This window comes from Sipha flava, unplaced genomic scaffold (assembly GCF_003268045.1).
Source record: "Sipha flava isolate LNK unplaced genomic scaffold, YSA_version1 78_pilon_pilon, whole genome shotgun sequence".
NCBI lineage: Eukaryota > Metazoa > Arthropoda > Insecta > Hemiptera > Aphididae > Sipha > Sipha flava.
This window is the reverse complement of record NW_020273619.1, coordinates 90,238-116,894: the sequence shown is the minus strand read 5'-3', so window position 1 is coordinate 116,894 and position 26,657 is coordinate 90,238. Positions and strand designations below refer to the sequence as shown.

General features: G+C 30.2%; 1 protein-coding gene across 2 annotated transcripts in view; it reads right to left on the bottom strand.

Moving 5' to 3' along the window:
- Positions 1-26,657, bottom strand: part of LOC112692913 (WNT1-inducible-signaling pathway protein 2) — a 163,807-nt gene that overhangs the window by 61,840 nt on the left and 75,310 nt on the right. The window contains exon 1 of one of the 2 annotated variants that reach the window (XM_025567738.1): positions 12,774-13,204. The exons of the other annotated variant lie outside the window; for it this stretch is intronic. Within the exon in view, the coding sequence (XP_025423523.1) occupies positions 12,774-12,957 (184 nt within the window). The 5' untranslated portion in view covers positions 12,958-13,204. Of the gene's footprint in view, positions 1-12,773; positions 13,205-26,657 lie in introns of those variants that run through there. 2 annotated transcript variants of the gene reach the window in all.

Below are 26,657 nucleotides of genomic sequence, written 5' to 3'. Positions count from 1 at the left end.
GGATTGCCCCAACTTTAATCGATCCGGATTAGTTACTTTCACAAAAAAAGTAATTTCAAATTCCCCATTAGTTTCATCTTATTTTTTTTTTTTTTTAATATAAATAAATATATTTTTCTGTGTAATTATAATTAAATATTAATACTTGTAAAAATATTTCGGTTTTTTATTCACTATTGTAAAATTATAAAAAAATGTATTGTTGTATTATAGAATATAATTTAACCATTTAATTTGAATGTATTATTATTATAAACAAGTATGTGGCTCACAACAACTTCTACTGATATGATGTGGCCCACTTTCACAAAAGGTTGGACACCCCTAACCTAGAACCTAAGCAAGTAAAATTAAATACGTATCTACATTTGATTGTAACATAGCATGTACATTTGTTTATTTAAATCATAGTATTTAAACTTATGTAAAATGTGAGATCAATATTATATTGACTCTTGATTGCTTTTATTTTTTTCTCAGTTCACTGCGTTCAAAACCAAATATGTATAATAGATTTACGATTTTACCCGATTCAAAAAATACGTCAAATGACGGTTAGAAAATGTTTTGATTTGTGTAAATACTATGAATACACGGGTTACTAATATAATGCATCCGAGTTTGAAGAATGAGGATATTAATAAGAAAAAAAGGTAAACATTAATTTTATAATATACACTATAGAACAGAAAAACCTAATTCAGTAAATGCTATATGATTTATAATACATCATGCTTATTATCCAATTTTTGTTGACCGAGTATAACTGCTTCATATTTTGTACATGAAAATTTCACGAGTACATTGAGTGTTGTATTAATAACACGCGCACATGTTACCGTACAACAATATACCCTGATTGTCATGATGCTATTGAAGTTCGATACGAATTGTACGTCTGTAACATATTTATCGATTTACAATATCTATAATTTATAAGTATGTATATAATAATATACAATCTACATAATATATAATATACGAGTATTTTCGCCGACGTGACGCGCGAAGTGTAACTTAGGGAATGATAATAAAGTTAACTTACGGAGACGATGTTGTGCGCCATAGAAAAAAAGTTTATGGTCACTACAAACATATAATATCATATCAGCAAACTAGAATCTTCCGATAACGTCTGGTCAGCAAGCAATAACTGCTGGGTCATAGGTCTCGTTCCACGTATTTCTGTGCACCCTCGGGAAAACCATATGTCCGCAGTAAAACCTCCACAAACTACTTGAATTGGAATTTTATAACACCAAAGACCAATGTTCGAATAATAGTAAAAAAAAAAAAAGGACAAAAGGACTGAGAGCTATATAGAGAGTGAAAGAGTAATATATATATATATATAGAGAAGAAGAGAACCTAGGTAGAGAAAAAATGAAAGAAAAAATGTAAGCAACCGTTATTATTTATTAATATTATTATAAAGCCATATCATAATATGCTCATCGTGTAAAAAACGTATTTTGAATGCATTTTATTATGAGTTTTAATTATAATATTATATTATTTATTGTTCAGAATTAAAATTTAAGCGTGTTTCAAAACATTAAACATATTAAAGCGAATATAGTATAATACTTTATAATATATTTTTATTAGAATTAGGATAGTTTTGGTATTTGATTTTTTTCTATTGAATTAAAACAAACTTATATTAGTTATACATCTTGTATATATCTCAATATATTCTGTTTATTTTCAATAATCGTCTTATTTTATTTATACCAGAAGTAAACGCTGTTAAATATTACACATCAACAATTTTTCGGATAAGTACTTTTATTAGTAATATATTCTCAAATTATGCATTCAAAAAGTTATACATTTTATTCTGATAACAATTTCGAATAGGTAAATGTACATTGAATGATTATTGAACTATAAAATAATCGTAACGTGGTGCCAAAATACTTGTAACTACCGCAATAATATCTAAAATATTTTTGCACCGTAGCCTAGAATTGTAATTGCATTACAGCGATGTACTATTATTTCTTCAGCACATTTTTTGTGATTAAAAAAAAAAGCGTTAGATCTCCAATGGTTGTGCACGGCTTTAGTAACCAAACATTTTTTAATATAACAATCCACGTCCCGTTAAAAGACGTTTAAATCGGAAAATAGGAAGAAAACGAGTTATAATTATTTTTTCCCCCCGTATTTTTATTTTGACTACTTACAATTAATGTTAAGTTTTGATTTTCAATGAAAAAGAGATTATTTATTAAAAAAGTTTGAAAATTCGGTTAACAATTAAAAATATAAAACCGTCATCAATGGAGGAAAAATGGCGTCGTAACGCTGTCACGTAAAATTGGGTGTTGGTAGCAATAACGGCGATGGCTTATTCTTTTGCTACAGTGCCATTAGAAATCAAAAGGTCCGCGTCGAAAGGACGACGGGATATTGGCGAGACGACGTGACATTTTAACTAGTGGGAAACGTGTTAGTGACAACGGTTTATATTCATTTCTCGTCCGACCACGAAGCGCACACCTTACAGCTCGGAAACCCCTACGCAGAGGTCTGCGATTGGGATCCGATTCGACGAATGACCTAGTAAAAACATCAAAACGTAAAAGCAACGAAGTCAATTTTCACGTGGTCCTAGTTGATGCGCTTTCATTTTATGTCTAAACACAAAGGGTAGAGAGGAATACAAAATGTTTTTACATCGAACTCACTGGGGCGAACGGGCCCGGGTTGCGGCCAAATTACTAAAGGACAGCATAGCATCCGTCATCGTGCGATGGAAATGAATAGATCCTATGATATATTATGGTGGAATATTATAAGATAAGATCTATGTCTCGACACAACTGCGAATAATACGAAATTAACATATTAACATACAGTGCAATCGATTATACTTCGTCTTCTTATTCGAACGGTCGAGATAGTAAGTCGAAAATATGTATTTTAATAGAAAGTGAAAATTACCCTTTATTTAAACAACCTTTCAGTTTAAAATTTTTACTCCTTAAGAATTTCAAATAATATATATGTATATATATAAGAAATTTTTTTTGACAAAATAAAGTATTTTAACAAATTTGAATACAAACAATATAGGTAAGAAATTGTATTGTTATTCTAACGAAACATTTACTGATTTCTTATAATAGAATTTTATAGATATTGTAATGTCCCATAATTTTAACGTATGTATAAATTCAACATCTAAATGCACGACATCCCAGTCAAAGTCCCATAGTTCCGGACTATCTCGTCAGCAGTCCGCATTACCGAATTCGATGAACGGATAGTTCATTAATAAATTAATTAATGATTTATAACAAAAATAACACCGTTTTATGTATGTCCTCCCTCAACCATATGTGGTTCTTATCGCTGGAAATATTCATCAACGACGACGTATCAATCTCTCTGCTCTCCGACGTCCAACCGCTCAGATGTTAATTTTCTGTGCATTTCCCATAACGTTGTGCTTTGTTATAAATAATCAATTTCGTTCAAGCTACACACATGGCCGCCTAAACCCACGGACATGGTCCACGGTGGGTGAAAATAACAAAAATGCCGAATCAACACCAACTACACCTCAACAACCGTAAAGCATCAAATATTATCCCTATGAAATCCCCCTTTTTTTTATTTATTATTACCTTTTTAACATTTATTTCTGATCCTTTCAAATTATCTTAAAAAAAAAAAAAGAACCCGGTTGCATAACATTATTATTATTATTATTATTATTATTATAAAAGATATAAAAGAAAAAAAAACAAATCATGTAACCGAAATACTCCGGTAACCGTTCGTGGAGCCGCGTAGTGCCAAAAAATCATATCCAATCCCCTCTGCCGTTTCGCCGACTATTTCTTTTTAATTACATAAATTTTTTTTATTTTAAATTTAATATTTCACGTATAAAACTATTATTATTATTATTATTATTAATTTAATCATCATTGTAATAAAACAAAATTCAATCCAATATTTTTAAATTTAAACACGAGTAAATAAAAAACCCACGAGCTCAATCACACACCTTTGAGGGTATACGCGATTCGGCCTGTGGGTTATTAGCAGAGTGTTCCCCTTGGATAGTGGGTACAAGTAGGCCCCCTAAAAATAAAAGGGGCTGAAAGGTTACAATATTTATTAAAAAAAAAAAAATTTAAAAAAAATAAGTATTCCAATGCAATTTTTACTGATTTGATTTTAAGCACTTATAAACTTCGATAAAAATAAAATTAAACTATTTTATTAAAATATTTTATGCTGTTTCTATATCTATATTATCAACCACCTTAAGTAAATATACACTGACCCACCTAACCTCTTTCAAACATTTGGAATTGTTTATTTGGATACATTGGTTTTATGTTTAAGTTAATATGGTAGTGATATAGTAACATTATTCACCCGTTCCTGTATCTTACCTGATCGAGTAGTACCACCAGTTTTTTTTTTTTTTTTTTAAAGGAGGTAATCTTCTTAAGGATTGTTGGTGTATTTAGTATTTTAGTTCGATTTGCTTTGGTAGAAGTACTATTTTTTTAAAACCTTAAGATTTACAATATCCTAATTAAAATTATTATATATCCTTAGCTTAGTCGTTAGTATATAAGGTAATAATAATTTTGAACGTATTTTGTCAGTTAGTTTATATAAAAAAAAAAAAAAAAATTAAAATTTTTACAGAAGCCAATTCATGTACAAAATTTTGTATATCAACACAATTAAAATAAATATTTATTTAACTTGACCTTGATTACATTAAAATATATGTTTGCAACAACAAAAAAACGGATACTATCCGGGAGAATAATCATTTTTCGTCAAGCATAATATTTTAATCGAAAAATGTATAAATATATAATTCTTGGTCACAATACATATTAGTTTTCTGCAATATACGACGAGCTAAATAATTAATAAACTAATTGGTATAATTTATAATAATTCGAAATCGTTATCGAATAGAATGTGTAAGTTGTGTGGAACGGGGAGGCTGGTATGATTTGAAGGATGTCCGTTAAACGAATATAGGAATTGCGTTAATGACTATATGCTGACAAATTGAAATGTATCGCTAAAATAAATGTTTTGGAAATGAGAAAATTAATAAAAAAAACATTAAGGGGTGTAAACCTAAAAATATTTATAACCAAACATGTTTAGAGGCTTTTTATGGATTTCGAGGGACAACAGCTGGTGAGAAAAGTGAAAAATAATATGGCTGTTGAAAGAAATAGGATAGGGAAAAATATAATTGAAAAAATAAAATGATTATTTACAAGGCTATTACGGGGATAATGGTTCTTTATATACGTATACTAAATTGAAAATATTTTTACCAATTGAAATATTATTGAAACAATATTGCAGTTTTCATTAAAAGAGATATATGTATATTTTGTGGTAAATAATACTTGATTCACAGTCTTGGAGTACATTTCAGTAAAAAAATAAAAGATCATTAAGACGTCGACGGTATATATTCACACGAGACATCTATACTTATTTTACAAGTATAATTGTACGATATCAAGTAGACTAATGTGTAGCCTTAACTAATATTTTAATTCCCTTGACATTTGCATCAGTTGATAATTTTGGTACACGTAGACAATATTTTTAACATTTCAAATTGATCGGAGTTAATAAAGCTAGACTAACTTAGCATAGTGTTTGCTATTAATTATGATTTTAAATAAATATAGAGCGTTTCCAAGCCGATACGAATATTTAAATCAAAATTGTATATTTTCATCGTATTACTACCATTACTACAGATTATATTAATATAATAATAATAATAATAATAATAATAATATAATATAATTATATTCATATAATCTGTGGTATTGCCAAAGTTCTATTTATATACGTCTTACTATAATTGTATGGCCCCAAAGCTAAATAGAAATATTTTTAATACATTTACATAACTCATTAAATTATCAATATCTTGTTATATTAATTGATTTATGATATCACAAATTTCTTACTTAAGTATTTTTTTCCCGATTATGTTTTTATTGGACATTAAGTAATGATACGGCACAATAAATGGATATGTTTTATTTTTGCATATTTCATTTGAAATATCACAGTGTTTTTTTTTTTTTTACTCACAGGCATACACATATATACACTGCGTAATAATACTATGTATAGTTATGATATTTTAATATTAAGTTAATGAAGTTCGGTGAGATTTGATGAATGAATTTAACCGGCATTAAAATAAAAATCCATTATCTTACCAGGCCGCTGCAATTAGTATTCATGAAGAATTAAAAATGTCGGGCATATACCTACGTTTATTTAAATCTGTTGGGGCATTTTCACGCTTAATATTTCTCACAAGCAAAATGTATTCCGTCAATGACAAATAATAATAATTTTAGATTTTCTTTTTTTTCCTCCGCCTCCTCCCTGCTTTCAGAAATATACATTTAAGAGAACATTATATGAAAACAACATGAAAGAACCATACTCATTGTATCTGTTGGAATTACTGAAAAAATACAAATATAATAAATTTTACTTGTTATTATTATTGCTTATTGGATAGTAAACATGTTGAAGCACGTTTAGTTCGCATAATATATAATAGCGTTAATAAGTTATTATGAAACCTACGGTTCCTAAGAATATCATTAAAATATTGTTGATACGTTCTTCAGTGATTTTACTTTAAATACTTTAAACAATAACGGTGTTCAAATAGTACTATACAACACAATTGAAACAGATTTAATACAGTAAACACCGTAATGGAAATCAAAAAGGATGAATGTTTTATCTTGAAATACAATGTGTTTAATTTCGAATTTGAATAGATTTTCTTTATATCGAAAACGGTCCAAACAGATTCGTTTTGTTTTATAAATTATAATATGAATTTCTTTACTAGTTTGTAATAAATATCAACAATTTTGGACATTCAACGAACATTTTAATTATCAAACTTTGTCTAAAAGATAAATAATTAAAATGGATTTATTCGCCGATACACGTCTTTTACATTAAAATGATGTTGAATTTTAAATTTTAAAATACTTGTTTAAGTAAACTATTAACTGTAACTATATATGTTAGTTACATGACTGTAATAATGTCTTTGATAAAAACCTAATGATGGTTCTTTTATTCGAGAGTAAGACGCTAAATATTTAAAGAGTGTATAATATAAGAGAACTTTAAAAGAGCTTAAGATGCAACACCAAAAAACATAAATAAAAACTTACGTTTCACACGACAATTGTTAAAAGGGTTTTTTTTCATGTCATCTTAGTGAAAAAAAACAAATGGTTTTTTTATTTTTACTCAGTTATAACCTAATTTTATTTCAACGGCTTTAAATTTCAAACATTTATTTCGATTAAATCATGTTGTATTATACATAGTTTGCGAAATAAAATATTACTTTTTCTTAAAAAACAGAAGTCTCACGTGATAATTAAAAGAAAATAAAAACGTGTTCTTATTGCATCGTAGTCTTCAGTTAGTTAGTGAACAATTCCATATGCACCCAAAAAACTTTTAATCACCTCCATGTTTTCGTCTTATGATAAAAAAATTGGACGAATTTAAAATACCCAATGGTGGAGAAATCATTATCGCGATTCTTTGTATAACCAGACATTTTCCTGCATAGTTTGACACAGACAAAGGATATGAATAATAGTTAACACCAAATGTATAACGTACACAAGACATTCATTCTCTTATTTTTTATTATATTTTTTCCTACTCTATCCACCCACCCATTCATCTATTCACATTGATCCCCTCAACATTATTTGCGTTCATTTATCAAACCTGTGAAATGATTGTAAAAAAAAAAAAAGTTTATTCATGTCGGTTTTCTTGAGAGCATATTTCTGCTGTTTTTGTCGTTGTCAGTCGCCGGTGATCGCGGGATTTCTTTCTCATTACCCTCTAAACCGTCTTTCCATCGACAATACCAATGGTGGCTGTTGACATTTATCGAAAATTTCAATACACACATTATAATTGAAAATCATAACTCATGAAGCGATTGCCGATTCGTTTGCTACTTATTTATAATAACTATATTATTATTCTTTTTTAAATTAACTACACCTATGTACTAATGTTTTTTTTCTACAAGTTGTCTAAACAACAGTTCGATAATCCTTCAACCTTACGATAATTGATATTTCAGTACATCAAATATAAGTTTCAAAGAGTTTTAAGATTTCATTTTCGTTAGGCTATCGAAAAATGTACAAAAAAAAAAACCAAAAGTTAATCTCTTATATTTTTATCACCTTATTCGATTTATTACACCCATATACACATGCATATATATATCTTTAGAGTTATTAGTTTGTTTGGAATAATTATTTAGAAATCAATTACAATTATGTATTTGATTTCTAAAATTGTTTGAATAAATACCGCACCAGACTAAAGATGGTTTGTTTGTATTGTAATTGAAAAAAAAAAAATGCTCACGTTTTATACAAAGAAACTGTTATGATTTTAGCAACGAGGGTAAGATAAAGTAAATGTAAAAATAATAATGGTAGACGAAACAGCAAAAATCTAAACTATATTTGACCTTGACGAGTGGAAAGCTTTTATATAAGTTGCAAAAGATCCTAATGGCTCTGAAAGTAAAAAAAAAAATTTTAAATATGTCAATACCAATGATTATCGCTGTAAAATTAATTACGCCAAGATAAGGTGCTTTCGAAATAAAAATACAATTACCATCCGTTTAGTCGACCAGATGTAGTTGACGGTCGTTATGATTGTATAATAATCGGATACTTTGTACTGTCACGATTTCAATTTCCACCAATGCAATGCATCATTCAGAAAACTGGCACTTTTTCTATCTTCCAGTGTCAAATAACTCGGAGATATTGGTTTAAAAAATGAAGGGACGACGACAAAAATAATAATTTTCATATTATACACATAAAAGTGTGTTCTATGACACCTTCATTGGTCATTGTCGTGTAACGCAAAATATTATTAATATAGCTAATATAATTTCATAGCTAAAAAAAACTAAATCCAACTTCAAGACGAGACTTCAGAATATTGTGACTGACATGTCAGTAGGGCTTTAGAAATATTTTAAACACATCATTTTATTACTTTGGAATGCAATCTCAATATGGTAATACGAATGATTTCGTAAATATTTCATAAACCGACATAAACACTGGTGTGAAATAGCATTATAGTATTAATATTTTGCGACTTGTATTGATGTCTTACATTATGACGAAAGCAAAAAAAAATAAAACTCAAAAGTCAAAGTTTCCATCATCGATAACACTCGTACCCTTGAACATCAAAAGCTCATAAATAACTCAATGGCATAATTTCACTGTTTAATAAGGATGATAGGGCTTAAGTTTTACTCGCATAACTGAAAAAACTTAAATTTCAGAAAAAATATTAGCTAAGAACTTAATTTCAAATTTGAAAATAGAAAAAAAGATCATAATTCCATCATTTTGTTCACTTAGATGGTTAATTACGTTTTTTATACATTAGAATTAAATAATAAAGCATCAAATTATTAATTTTAAAAACATTGTTATGATTTAGGATAGTTAATACATAGAGTATTTTAATATTAAAAGTGATCAAAACTTGAAGATTTAAAGAATGTTACGTTTAAGAATGATTTATATACTAATTATATTCTCATTCGATAGATAAGTACACATAGTATACTCGTGCAATGTATTTATTTATAATTTATATTAATCATCAACTCGAATTATAATATTAATTTTCTAGTATACCGGAACAGTATCATACTCTTCAAAATTACAAAAATGGGCATAATTTTATACTAAAATAAGCTTACAGCTGAATTGCAACAACTGGCTCTTTGTGTCGCTTTTCAAACTTTTTTAATAGGAGTGATTCCCTTCGAATGACGCCACCGATATAAATTCATTATCAAGCGATGTAAAAATGTCATATTATTACGACTTTTGTACGTGCGACTCCGTTTAATTACTGCAGTTAAATTATTGAAATATTTTTTTATTTTACGTTGGTACACATGTGATGAAGTTACACGAAATAAGTCAATTACCGTGGACGTTGCGTTGTGATCACCCCCTGTCCGGTTAGTAAAGCGAAGCACAGCGAGCGTATGTTGACATTTTAGACTACTGGACCTAATGAAATCAATCACGTCGCGATCCGATAGAGCCTACCACTCGATTATTGCAACATGTGTTCAAATTTATTCAACGTTATACTTCGGTGGGACTACATGTATATAGAAAGGTGGGCATAAAATATTTAAAATGTTAAAGTTAAGGTAAAAAGTTTTTTTTTTAAACTTTTTAACATAACTAGATAATTGATTTTATACTAAATATTTTAACTTAACTAGTGTAATTGGCAGTTGAAATATCTTAGCTTTTGGCAGTTGATTGAAAAATGATCTATCAAGTTAAACTCATATCAAAGTTAAATAATCATGTAAAATAAAGTGGTCGCATACACTGTAAATAAGATGTCATATTAGATTTTGTAGGTTGGCGGCTCACTTTTGGTTATTGAGTTCTGCACGTAGATATAGAATCTTATGTATAATGCATTTCAACTATAAAGATAAATAAATACGGTAGTGAATGATCTATTGTTGTATAATGTCATAGTATTTTTCAAAAACTTTGGCGCTACTGTTGTATATTATGATAAAAAAATTCATCTAAATTGTTTGTTATAATAATTATTTAGGAAATTAGATCTTTCTAAAAAACGCAGTCACTTTTTCTGGGATCTACATATTAATTAAAAAAAGTAGATTAACTTCTTTTAAACTGAGTTTATTTAATATTTTTCTCAGAACTTACTGAGTTAAATTTATGAATTGTTAACTGTTGACTTTTAAATTATCGACTTTGTGTAGCCTTTACTTAACTCGAGTTAATTATTTTCATTAACTTGCCCACCTTTGCGCATATACACGGTAATGTTTTCATAGGCCATCGGTGGAATTATGATTTTTCGAACAGAAAGACATCGCAGTTGCACTGATATTTATTATTCGCAATCGTTTCGACGACTAGCAGACTGCAGCTATCTCTCCGAGAGTGAGTTTATTGTTTGCCTGCCTTACAGCACTCATGTATTATTATTGTTATTGTTGTTATTGTTTTTATACTTGGTTTTTACTATTATCGGCGTCTAAGTTGATTATAGTCTTAGAATCAGAAACAATAATCATCATTATGTTTATGGTGCCGATTCACTTCGGATGCAACTTATTGACTGTTGTTGTTTGTGTTTCTCCGCGGCTTCTTCGATTTTATAGCGGTACTACAAACAAATGGGAAAATACGTTTGGAGTTTAATCAACGTTTCTATGGAGTTTAACTTTTATAATGCTCCATATTTGCTGATGCATTTTTCAGCTTAGTGTTCCAATGGGCTAAATACTGTTTTTGTTTTCATTTCAACGCCGCGGCGTTTTCCTCCCTAGATGCTTTCGGGAAAAGAATGCTGTGCAAACCATTAGTCTTGCAAATTATTACTATTCAGTTTAGTTTGGATCTCGCGAATTCGTGTGTAAATTGTGCGCGTTAATCATATGATGAAATCCAATTCGAGCCAAGTGCGCATTTTTTTTTTATTATATCTATCAGTAATTCCAAATGATGATTGCGAGTTGTGGTAAAATTAATTTTAAACTTAAATAATTGATTAATTCACCTCCTGCGCTATTTATAGTACATATTCGTCGTCAGATTCGTTCGATTTCATCAGGGTTTTTTGAATTACGAACAATTTAACTCAATACATTTAGAATTATAATGATCTAATACAGGGGGGATAACTTAAAGTTACTATATAAATATTTATTAACATTTACATACACGGAAATAATAAATTCAACACACATGACAACACGATACGAATGATACGAACAAGCTGATATTATTGAATAGTTCGGTAAAAAACAGCTAGGAATGAAAGCTATATGTATACATTTAGAAGTTTAAAGATATTTAATACCAGATAACAATTATTATATTGATAAAATAGAGTATAGAAGATAAACTTTAAAATTGCATGATGTAATTTGAAAATATAGAACAGGCCAGATAAAAAAAGGTTCGCGGGTCGCCAGTTGCACACCCCTGATCCAATATAATGACTGTAGTTTTCAATATAGTATCAATAATGGAATAATAAAATAATGATTTCAATCACCAAAGCGTTGTTGTTTATTATAACAAAATAATATTTCAAGTCACAAAAAGTATACATTTTTTTAAATAGTTTAATAGTTATAACTTTTCCAGATTTAGCCTTGAGTACATTGAGATAATTTAGGTATATAACACATTATATACATATACATATATAAATAAATAATATACCTCTCATAATATACAGAATTGTAACGATCGTTTATGCACTCAAAGAACAATATTTTGTTTTGGTCGTAAACACGTACTTGATTTAGTTAAAATATTACATATTAATAATAATAATATCTTTTTAATAACAAGTATTACATATAAGACCGGAAACGGCATACATAAATACGATGTAATACATATATAGTTACTAACCACTGTTAGTGCAGACGTTAATACGGATAAACCGTATTCCATACACAAGCAGTAGTACGTACTATTAAATAATATTGGAAATGGCGTACAAGATGATAATGATAATACAAAATATATAAATATAAGCTACCATTAATGCAGGCTTTAATACAGATAAACCGTATCCCAAACATAAGTAGTAGTAAATTATATAAGACTCACTGGGACCACATTGCTGTCGGGCGTTAATGATGACCGGATATTGATGGCACAATTGATAGATGGCGATGTAAATGTTCTCTGTAGATTGGTGTTGCTGTAGTAAACCTCGTGCACTGTAGTGACCACTAGCTTGGTGATTCCAGAACGCGAGGCAACTATACAGGGCAATAATACAGATAACCATATTCCACTGTGGTAACTGTACTCGTACTGGCCTCTTCAGCTCAGCGGTCGGATTATGCCACAATAGTCGCGCACCGGCCCTGTTTCTGCCCGTTGCGAGTAGTAGCTCGGTATCAGCGCCTGAATCATTTGTACCCTATTTTCTCGTTCTCTCCCTTTAAATTCATTCTATAGTTTCTGTTCTATATGTGAATAATTCTTTCTTGAATGTCAGAAGGGTTTGTTCACTTCTAACATACTCTGTCCAGTGACTGACAAAGTCGTAGGTAAACGGCCACCATTCATTCCCAGTACAAGTAGAAAGTCAGCGCGCTCTATTGTCAATTTCACCATGTCGAGCGGCCGACAAACTGATATCTTGCGCACGCACAGGCGCTTGATATATACACCATACAACGAGTGGCGGTATTTCGTTACAGAATATAATGTTAAAGTTTATTTTGCAATGAAACGAAAATCAATGAATCCAATAACATTTTCTGATAACTTCAAAGAAGACATTAAATTTAAAAATCTTTATATATTGTACACTTTTTATTTTGTTTTTTTTTTTTCACTCAACATGAAGAATATTAAAAAGAATACCTATAAGTGAACTTTTTTAAATTACAAAACTCTGAATTTTTTGGAGATTAATAAAATAAAACTAAAACATTTTTGTTTTTCGTAAATCTTATTGGAATGAAATCGTTAATTTTCTATAAAAAAAAAAAAAACGTTCCATGTCGGAAAAAGCACCGGAAATTCTGAGGATAGTAATCCATTAGACGAGTCTAAATGCAAATTATATACCGTCCGTATTTTTTTTTTCTTCAAACTCAATTTTTCCCCACGCATTGTACTTTATGTATACGAGGCCGCGTCACCGTAGTGCTGTATGCACGTATCTTTCTATGTCTAGTTAGCTGTTACTCCGAAGTTTTTTATCCGATAAAAACTTCAAAAATTTACATAACAAGGAGTTGTCAAAATGCATTGTGATGGCGGCAGAAGAATAATAGCACGTCTCAGACTTGATTAAAGGACGTTTATGTTATGATTCGAACGGTGCCTTATAACTTAATCAACGCTTACCGTTCGCGTTTCATACAAACGTCACTGAGTTTCAGTGAAATAATTCCGTAACATTTCGCAGAGTAAAAACGGCCGACCGGATGGGACGGGGGATAACTTTTGTTTGCATAAATTAGTTTACGGTTATCGCCGCTGCTGTTTCGGTTTTTTTGGGTGTAATCACTGCGTTCCCCGAAAACGGGTCAGCGGATTTTATTATAGCGCCTCGAGCGTGTGGCAGCGCCCTTTGGTCGTCTGTAATTTCATCTTATTCATCCGTCGCGATCGAGATGTGTGCTTGTGTTCGTGTACTTTTAAACGCGATTCAGTTATTCTGGACACGATATCAGGGCGACGAAGAGAAGAACACTTTGAAAAAGTATTTCGACGTGTTAGCTCCCGTCAAAACGATTGTACAACGTCGTCGGGAAACGCGTCCGAGGCGTAATAATGTACTGCACCTGCTCGACGAAAACCGCGAGAACGAACGAAATCCGTCGGCCGCCACACCGCCATCGCGCCGTGACGTAAACGACGTTTGTTCATACTTTATATACGAACGTTCGGTTAGCAGAGACATCCGAATTAAACGTGCTCGGCGTCCCGAAACTACCTAATTACATTTATAATTGAACAACCGTGTACACATATAGCTGCATAATGTGCGTTGGATTCGTCATCGAATAATCGTGCGGCGCGGCGCAGTGCAGTGGCTTAAATCGATACGCGACTAAGTCGATTATGTACAGATCACAAACGCGAGTAGGCGTATACGATTACAGTGATATTTAACATAACCATATCGACTGTATAAGCATCATGGCTTTATTAGCAGTTGGTTTTAGCAGTTGGTTTATTAGCAGTTGCACATTTTCATAAAATCAATTTATTTTAAGAAAATACGCAATTGGCGGGAATAAGTTTTAAGTAAGTGGTCCCGATTAATGGGATGAAAAAAAATATATGGGAAGTCTACTGCGTTTTTAATTGTTATAGTTGTATGCGGGATGTTCAATAAAATCGTCCAGAGTTTGTCAGGTTCGTAATGCTTAATTTTGTTCCTATTCTTATCGTTTAATAGATTGTGCTGTTCCAACACTTGGCTTACTTTAATTTTCTATGATTATTGAGTAATTTATATACATTTTCATTTAGCCATACATCGTTTTCCTCTAAAAACTCACCCTTTGTTTTTATACTGACAATTCGATGATAACCCCGCTAATAATTGCGTATCGCAGAATTCAATCAATCACTTTGGATTACTGCGAAATGTATCAAAATTATAATTTATCGCTATCCACTTTTCGGTCGTTGTCATTTGTCTTTAATCCGGCCGTGATTATAGACAGTCATTAAAAGTTCGGAATGACCAGCTGTCAGGTATAGTGTACAATCATAATTGTTAAATTTCGGGTTTTATATTATCATTTAACCCGGCGATAATCCTGAAAATCCTATTATTATTCCGTTCGGTGTCCTTCCCCGCACAGTTATTACACCGTTACCATCGCGATAACGTCACGTGTTGCTACGCACAAAGCTAACTGTTTGACGGCTACAACGTCTATGATAATTGCGATGTTGGGAAGCGGACATGGTGAAGGAACCTAATTAGAAATCGCTCGGGATTTTCGCTCACTAGTGCGAAGAAAAGCTTTTTGTAAGAAAATAAAATAAACGTGAGTGGTTGACACCCACAATAATACCACTCCAACCGCATCGGTTCGAATAATAATAAGTAGTTTATAGTTGATTCGTTAAATTTTCTTGGTACATCACTACACTTCCACTTCTCTTTCCATTTTAATTGTCTTGGATACGTTTTTGAAAACTAGTTTTCTATTATTTTATATAATGCATTATAACTAAATTTGTAATATGTATTTCGATAGGTACTTTTACATTTGTATTTTACTATATCATAATAAAATCGTGGTCAAAAATGCATTTCAGAGTGTAATAAGTCAATTAAAATTGGACGGAAAATGTTGGTGTTGTTGTTGTTATTGAAAAATCAACTAGTATAGGTATCGAAAAAAGAAAAATCCTAGATCCGATTAGTGTAATACCTTAATAATCCTGAACCCGAATACTATAGAAGTTTTAATTACGGAATCCAATCAGGATGTAGCCACCTCGACGTAGAGAGAATAGTCGTTAGTCAAATCGGCTAGTGGCGTACTTCATGGTAAAATAATTGTTTAGTAGTCGCGTATAAATTATCCGAGCTGGTGATAAATCTTGGTCATACGAATTCCACGATTGCTGTACCAATGAAACCGACCACGCACTCCGAGGAAAATATTTTGCGTCGTAATATTATGCAATTTAATCGGTTTTTCGCCCGAGTTTAGCCAACGAGCATACGGCGATGCCGACCGATCGTGTATCCGTTTATATATATATATATATATATATTATAGACGTTTTTCACAATATCTTCGCCCACGCGCCATTGCGTACATCTGCTGCCTGTCGGTCTGTCTATGGTCCGCGACGACAGTAAATCGTAAGTAGGAAAAGGGTTGGGGGTTGGTCTGAAATTGCAGAATAGCAGAAAAGGGTGATTTTGACAGTATACGGTGCAAGACGCACGGAAAGAGAGAGAGAGAGAGAGAGAGAGAGAGAGAGAGAGTGAGAGAGAAATGAAAAAAAACATTCGACCTCCCCCGCGAGACCTATCCATTAATTCGTTAGCGATGCGCTCGTACGCTGGTGGAGGTGGAAAGGGATCCGTCGTCAATCCGTCGAACGCTCGTCCTTTCCTTTTATATATATATTTATGTGTAGACGGGTTGAAAAATTCCTTCGTGGACCGCCGCCATGTACGCGCGTGTTAGCAACGAAATCTTTTCTCCGATCACCTACCCCATCACTTCACATCCCATCGAGGCGGGCCATTGATTGATAACGGTCCTCTGGTCCGGACGGCGCTAGATTAATTATCACCAGCCGTTTCTTAGTCCTTATCCCCCTTCCAGCACGTCTCCTCAGTCAATCCTTGTCACCATCGACCCGTGCTTATATATCGTCATCCGATATTCCGATCGACTTCACGCGCATGCCACTTAAATACTACTGCCATTGCACCGCACGTTGAAGGCCATCGAAAAATGTTTACATGTACCATAACAGGTATACCGGATTGCAGTGTTTTTCGTTCGAGTACACGTCGTGATCGTTCCGTTAGCCAAACGCGATCTACCGTCTCGAAACATCTACTCGATAACGATTTACACAACATTATACATATTGTTTCATCAGTACCACACTACGTAGACATCCGTTCGATTCGCTCGATAAAGAAAATCGGTGCTTTTAACCGAACATGCTGCTCTGTACACTCGTCTGATCGCAACATTATACGTATTTGTTGAAGAAGACACGTGTCGAAAGTGAACGCAACGACTTGTTTATACAAAGAACGAGTGGGGATTTGTTTTATTTTTAAAAAAAATTACTTTGGTAATTATCCGTTTCTGTTTTTCCGCGAAACACGTAAATTGAACAAATAGGTACGTCGAAGTACACTATAATAGCGCTTCGATTGCGTAACATCTGCTACTGGCGGTTTTCGATCACGAATTTACCCTACGAGCCTCATGCATCCTTCATCGGCAGATTCCGGAGACGATTTTGTTTTCCCATTAGAGACGACCCTTTTGTAGATTCGAGAATAATAACACACGTACAAGCATACCATGTAAGCCCAAATATTGTGCTCTCTGTATATATAGAAACATGTCAAAGTAATACTGTTTGTTTTATCACAACAAACAATCGCCGTCGATGCTACCACCTCCGGCGAGACGTGTGGACGATTAAATTATATGTATTAAGGGCGATGAGGCACTGGAAAAGCAAGTCATCAGTTGTGAAGGGATTGTTGTTTTCGTCTGATATTAGCGTAGTAATACAATACAGAAGTATAATATATATATATATAACATTTCAACACAGAAACTGCTCAATAATATCACTTTAGTACTGCACAAAATTGATAATGCAAACCGACCAATAATTATATATGAATATTTAAAAAACAAACAATAACGTATATCCAAACAAAATTTTGTAAATTTATGTAATTAAATTATATTAATAAATTAGTTTAAGTATTGACTGAATTGTGTTTACTGTTAAAATATCATAAATGGAACAATTCAATTTGTAATTGAGTTGAACATTTTACGAGTTACATGTTGAACTCTTCTCTAAAAAAATCATAAGACTTGAAAGTTTTTAGCGTTTCTTTCAGGTTCGAGCAAAGCAATTTCTTTCGTATTAATTTTTTTTTTCGTTTATAAAAAATATGCGAAAAATCTCTGTGTTAAAATTTGATAAAGTTTCTCCGTTTTTCAGTTTACCATCAGTATCCATTAGTTTTATATTTTTTATACTTTAATATTATTTATAACCAGTGTTGTTCATAGATAACCAAACTATTATCTAGATAAGATAATAAATAACTATTTAAAAATTTATCTGGATAATAGATAAAAGATAACTACATTTATCTAGATAAAAAACAGATAAAACTAGATGATGATATAATTTTAAACAGTTTCATTATTCAAAACTTACATTTGTAAAATGGTTATTTTTCTACGAATAAAAAAAAATTAATTATTAATTATGATTTAATGGGTTTAAAATAATCTTAATTTATTTTGCTAATTTAGACAGAAAACGTTATATAAACCTATTTTTATTTTTCATTACTCAAATTTTTGAAACAAATATTTTAAGATATTATAAATAAACTATTTTTATTTTATGTTATTAATCAGTTTACAGATCGAATTAATTTATTATAATTTAAATAATGTATAATTAAAAATGTACCTAGTTTTATGATTTAAATATATACCTAGGTATTTATGGGTTAGAAAACTATATAATACTTTCTATAGATGTATGTAATTCTACTTTGTTTTTTTGTAATATTCAAATTGAAATTAATGGTCATCAGTGATGACTCATTACTTTGTCTTCAATGTATACGCAATTAAATGCAAATAAATATATAATATATATAAATAATACAATATTTTACAAATTCATTTTATTGGACAAAACAAAATAACATTTCAAATGTCTTATCACCTAAACGGTTTCTTTTTGGTGTTAATATTTGACTTCCACTGCTAAACAAGCGCTCGACAGGTGCAGATGGAAGAAGGAAGTTAGAAGGAAGAAAAGTTAGAAGGAAGTTATATTTATGAAACTCAAGTTTGATTAAATATAACATAATTTTAAAACTATTCCATATAAATCAGTATATTTATTTTTTTTAATCGTACGTATTTATCAATAACTACTAAGTGATTACTGTTACCTTGTTGCTATTCTCAATATTCATTAACACTATTTAAGATCTATATACACTAATACTATATAGCCGTGGCCACTATTCAGTGGTTACTGGCTGGCTTCATTATTATTTATTACTTTAATCTAAGTTTATACATTGTTATTTATGGAACGGTCCAGCCAAAGATTGACGTTTTATCTCCATGTGTTAACACAATTATTGTATATATTATTATTATATTAGTATAATATTAGCTATTAGGTATATTACGTATATTAAATTCCGGGCGTAAGCATTGGGCAGCCGGTAAAGCATGATTCCGTACGTTTTACTTTTTTGGGAACACGATTCCGTACGGTTTCTAACAAATAATGGATTATAAAATGATCCCAAAAACAACACGATTCCGTACGATTTTCCATGCAACGCTGCCATTTATTATTAATTATTATCAATTAATTTTTGTTATTTAAAAATAAAAAAATAAAAACATTTAAAATATATAATTTGTAAATGGTTTAATAATTATAATTTGATACCTTGGTAATTAATACAAATACTTGATAAATATTTTATTATATTTCTATGATTTAAAAATTTGTTATGTTCGGTTATTGTGTGATGTAATCGCTGTTTGTCGGCTAAGGCCATTTGATTCAAACGTCCTTTAGACACAGATCTTATTTTTGTGCAAGTTTCTTCTTGTGTTTCCTTTAGAACTGCTATAACCAAATGAACTGAAGGATGTGGACTATGAAACTGGGCATTATATGTTCTATGGAAACTCTCAGATCCACTTGTTGTACTTTAAAATATATAGTAAAATAAATAAATAAATGAAAACAAAACGTTTATATAAGATTAATCTAGTTATATGATAAAACTGGTCGACCGGTATATCACAGACGATTACAGAGTCGATCATGTTAGAATTTATTTTTAGGCCACGCGCACAAAAATTAATCGTGGTGGTTATGAACAAATTGGCGATACGATTTATCTGTATACTTTTTATCTTTTATTCTAGTTTAAAATACTTTATGTATGTTTATATACACTTTAAGCAAGTATGTTTCTTAATAATTATAATTATTTAATAATAAGAAAAAACTTTCTAAGAAAGTCATTTATAGTTATATATTATTATACATACCGAAGATTTTCCGATGGCTCTTGAGCCCAAATTTTCGGTGGAAATAAACAGTGATCTTCTACGTATATTTTCAATATATAATTAGAAAATAAACATTCTATATCTAGGTTAGAACATATAGATACAAGTTCAATGAATGAATTTTCGATTTCATGTGGTGATAGAAATGGCAACCCGAAAAATAGTTTTAACCATTTTCCTAACTCGTCGTCATTTGTATATGATGTTCGGAGTCGCTGTTCAAAATTTATCTGTAAAGTTAATACGTTGAATATTACCATTTTATAAAGAAATAATACATTTTAAGCATATTTACTTTTCGCCACCAACACTACCCTAAATGAAATCGACATGCTTGAATTTCTACATTTGGGAACACCTCTCTACATGCTTCATGAGCACTTATCTTAAAGTCTAAATGTAACTTTTGAATAACAAGTCTTTTGAAAATTAATTTTTCACTTAATTCTTGAAGAAATAACCACATGTCAATGTAGGTTTGTTTAGATTTATCAGGCAAGAAAAAATAAACCACGGGTAAATAAAATCCATTTTGTAAACAATTAATTGTATAGAGCTGAATATAATGTTTTGGCACGTAATTAAAAGTACCATCGGCAAAAAAAATCTGATGAATTAATCATACATCTTAGATTTTGTTCTGTAGTTATACAAACGAATAATTTGTTATTGGGTACAAAAATAAATTGTTCACCTTTAAATTTAAGTACATCATTATTGTGCATACTTTTGAGTTGTCCAATTGATTCAATTAAAGATTTTGGAAAAGCCGGGTATATTTGTCGTCATTTGTCATACATGGCTTTTCTGATTGATCGTATATCGCTATGTTCAATTTCTTCTGAATTTACGCTTTTTAAGAGTTCTGTTCGAATTATTTTAATAGGTCGGATAGAAATAGATCCACTTACCTTGCGTTTACAGTTTTCTCTCAGTACATGTCTTTCGACACTTTGGACTGAATTTTCACAGTGATTATGTTCATTTGATGTTTGATGAATTAAATTTCCATTTGTCCCAATGTTAGCATAACACAATTTTTGTATACATAACAATTTTTTTAAACCATCTTTTCGTATTCGTATAAGCCGATATTTATGGAAATTAAATAACACCAGTGGTTTTCCTTTTTCCGAAGTTATAAATTTAACTTTATTTTTCATGTTCACTATTTTTATATTTTTATAGCGCACCGCACTTTACGCAAAACGATGTGGTTATCAATTGGCATACGACGACTAGGGAAAATAAACATTGATACCTATCTTAATTTATTATTAAGATATTATGTCGTATGCTGTAGATTATCAGTAGTTTTGGTTTTGATGTACCTACATACACGAATATATTCTTTTGTTACTGATAAACTATTTTGTAATGATTAATAACCATATCAAATCTAATAGTGTTATTGCGATTTACTTTGAGACGATGTCGATGTCGACCGATACTGTATAATATCTACGACGTATAATACGTATATGTGTTATACAAATTAATAGATTACATTTATAATTACATAATTTTTTAACTTATTTAGAAATCTGACAACGTTACACTAAAATCTTAGGTACAAAACGTACGGAATCGTATGCTATAAAATGTGTACGATTCCGTACGCTGATAAGGACCGTACGAAATCGTGTTCTACCCTGGGCAACGGGTATCGTCTAGTCGTCGACTATACAAAAAATAAAAGTTAATCTTTATAAAATTGAACGGTATTATTTGAAATTGGTTCATTTTTGTTTTCTGTGTAAATAATTATACAATACCTTTTCTTTGTTTATAGAATATATATATATATATATATATATTTAAAATATAAAACGTATATATGGTAGTACTAAGTATTTATTATTCCTGGTTTAACTTCTCACAAAAAAATGATCTTTTTTAAAATTATTTAGATAATTTATCTTAGATAACCATTTAATTTAAAAAGATGGATGCAAAGATACTTCAAATTATTATTATCTAGATAATATAAAAAGATTAATGTTTTTATCTAGATAATGCACCACATTGTATATAACATAGTAACTGTGTTTATTTGATAACAAATTTATAATGTTATGAGATATATTGATTAATAATTACAATACGTAATATAATTTTGCATGTATTATTATTCATATAGACCATATTTAAATTTTTCAATAACATTATACAGTTAATAAAATTAATGGTATTTGTAATAAGGAAAGTCTGTTGTCTATGAAATGTTCGAAACAAGAGAAATATTTTGTCCCAAATTAATTTTTAATTTTTTTGTATGCATCGAAGTTAGAATAACTATCCTTATTTACTTATATTTGTTTCTTATAACCGTTACATAATATTTTTAGTTAATATATTATATATTTAAAATAAGTAAACATTGTATTATATCACAAGTCAAAACCTAGTGGTTTTGTGGTATTGGTTTGTATACAGTTAGATTTCATGAAAACAAAACCATTTATCGGATCTGATTGCTTTCACGTGCATCGCACGGATTGATTTTTCCAAACATTATTAGCTTAACAACTGGAGAGGCTGAAGACATTTATATTCAAAACGCTAAATTCTATATTGGTTTTACTGCGTTACGCGGTAAATTATCTATTACACACAATGCAATTTGTGACACTAAATTCATTCAGGAAATTTTATGAAATTAGAAATAAATTGTGTTGTAAAGAGGTTGCTTCTTGTAATTATATACATGTCTTCTTCACCGTTAAAAAAAAAAAAATAGATGAAAATCAGTGAAATTTACGACTTTCCCGTTTTTAATAAAATCTTGACCGTTTTCGGTTGGACCGAATTCCGCTGCTCTCGGATCGCTATACGAATACACCAACATGATTTATCGTGACTTTCAAATTAATATAATAATAATTCAATAGTGAGTCATACTGGAGAGAGCAAAGCGTGACGAATAACTATCCTATACAGTGTCCGTGTATCCATATTTTTGTTTTATGATTTATGTTAAGAAATAAAATATGCATGTATATTAAGTACCCAGGAATTTGTGTATTTTTTGTCTACGAAGTATAACACTTTTTTTTTTTTTTTTAGTTGATTTACGGTGAAATAACGATTTTCTTTAATTTATAGTCATTATAACAAGTTTGCAAAATTATTTCTGTTGCTTTTGTAAAAGTTACCGTTTAACTTGTTTTTATCGTATTAGTTCTTTGAGAATTTTTATTTGTTTTAAATAATATTATTTAATTTTTATTATTTATTGTCTAAAGTTTGAAAATTTATATGAAAATACCAAAAACTGAACCTATTGGTAATTTACTATTTATTAGTTTTGAAGTTCAAACAACAGTATATTATCGCTATAAGGTTCTTTCACGAGAATTCTTCGGAAATTTAACTAACTTTAATTACTACAACTGTACCCATATAATATCTGATTCAGGTAAGCATCAGAATATTTCTCAACAAATATTCTGGTTTTTGAATAGACCAATAATTATAGTTTCTTATAACGATAACCATAGTAAAAAGAAAAAAAAATATTTTGAAAACACAAACTATACTAATAACAAATTGTTTATATGTAGAAATGAATAAATAAAAGCTTAGTCTGGAGAATTATTATATTGTGTAATGTACGACCGGTTTCGGATTACAAATTCATCATTAGGTATGTATAGAAAGTTAAGAAAATTGTGACTGAAAATGAAAAAATTAAATTAAATCGCATTTTATTTTAAAAATAAATATTATTTTAACTTACGAGTATTTTATTAACAATTTTATTAACATTGTATATACATGATGATCAATTTTTAATTCGGAACCGTTCGTATTTTACAAATAAAATAATATTCCAGGCTAAGCTTTTACTTATTTATTTATTCATTTATATATATATATATATATATATATAAACTTTTTGTCTGTAATGGTTTACATAATTCGATTATATATTACACCAAAAATTTATTGTAATAATGTGCATTACTAACATGTAAAAAATCAATAAACAACAATTCTTTCGATACGCGCACAAACAACACAATTCAAATAATAGAGACCTATCCCCAACAATAACTTATTGAAAATTAAATAGGTGTAACCCTCAAACGATCGGTCCAAGGTACATCCTGCAATTCTTAAATAAAAGGGACACAACCCTCTTCCGCACTTCTTGTCCATTGTCTATAGCCGTCAGTGCGTGCATACCGAGCTTTTGGTCATGTACAGGCGCACTAATCACCGGGATCCTCGCAGGAAATTATACTGCCGAACTAAGTACGATTATTTTGCTTTCATTTTTTAAGTTTTGTGTTTTTTGTGCGAGTGTCGAGGAGTGTTTATCATTAACTCTGAAAACTGTGTGTTAATTTCCACCTCGGTCTTCGCTAACTCGCTCATCAACGCTTTGATTCCTCTATCACAGAATAAGTAAGTGGTGTTATATCTAGCTCTTGAACCTTTGTAACTCCGAAAGCCCTTCCTTAAACAAGAAGAAAGGTAATGGCCAGTATTAATCCAACTAATTGACATTTTTATTTCTTAGGTTATTACATGTTTATTATTTATATACTAATTTATAGGTATCAATAATTTATTAACTATTAATTTTATTATATATAAATATGTATTATTAAATTATCCGAAAAAAAAGTGTTACATTATTAAAAAAATAATCCATTTGGTGTATACATATTGTACAATTCAATATATTGTACTATAGACTCAATATCTCAGTTCTAGTTATACGTGATTCGTACAAGCCACTAATGTTCGTTTAGCTCAAAAGACAAAAGTAAAATAAAAATAAAATATAGTACCAGTCGTATATCCCAAAGAGTGGAACTTTTGAGAAAGTGATAAGTTTCTTTTTACAATATGCCGTTCGCTTGATGCGATTGTATGGTAACTTCTTGTATTGAACATGTGTGCGAAAACTTGTATTTGTTCGATGACGTGATACAGAAAACCTGTACGTGAATGTGACGAGAAAAATATAAAACGGATTCAATTACATAACGTTTTAGGACTCGCAATAGGACACGCAAATGGTGGTGTTATCGCTATTAAGCGCCCACGGTCTCATATCGTCATAACTGAATTTTGAATTTCGTAGACATGTTTTTTTTTTTTTTTTTATTGTTAAATTGGCTTATATTAAAATAAGTCAGCTATATGTTTTATTTGCGTAATAATAAGGTAATCTATTCTTTTGATATTTATTTTAATAACTTTAATGACTAATATTGTAGTCATATTAATTAATATATTAAATACATCGACAATCTTATATAATGTTACAAAATCTTAACTTTTATTACTACCATATTCTGGGGATACGGAATCTTATAGTTATAGAGTTTGCGATCACTGTTTTGCGAGTATACGATTTCGAGTCCCGCTGATTGTTTGGATCATCATACATAGTCTTCCGAAAACGTAATTCTGTGGTATGATCGTCGGTTGAAACCGTTTTCCATACCAACGATGACATGTATGTGTGTGTGTGTGTGTGTAATAAGGCGAAAATAGTTTGGTTTATTTTCGGATAGAATAACTTTCACCTCATATAAAGTTTAATTGCCGATGGAACTGGTAAAAACTGGTAAAAATATTACCGAAATACAAATTTTTTCACTGGATGCATTAAAACGATATATATTATTCTACTCGTGCCTGAGTTTATAGTTATGAAGTTTTCGTTTCAACGTTAAAAATCACCCGACTGTTCACGATTTCGGTTACTTGGAAAACGGTTTCGACGATCGATATTTTAAGTAATATATAATATACAGTAATGTATAGTCTTCTGGAAACTCTTAAGCCCAGAGCATTTTAGTTGCATCCTATGAGAAATGTATACACGAATTATGCTCCACTATATTGGTCTGATAGTATAATATTTTCGCGTTCCAGGTGTTCTCCGAATTTCGAGATGTATCATTTAATATTATATATCTAGTTAATAAATACTTTATACCATTATTTGATAAATTTACTGAAAATCGCATAAAAATATAAAATGAGAATAAAATAATAATTGTTTTAATAATTTAAATTTTTAAGCTTATCAAAAAAATACAAACCTAATTAATGATCGATATATTGATGTATAGTTATACTTGTAAAACTAGTTTTGTTATTGACTGGCTTTTTTATGTAACAAACCTGTATTATA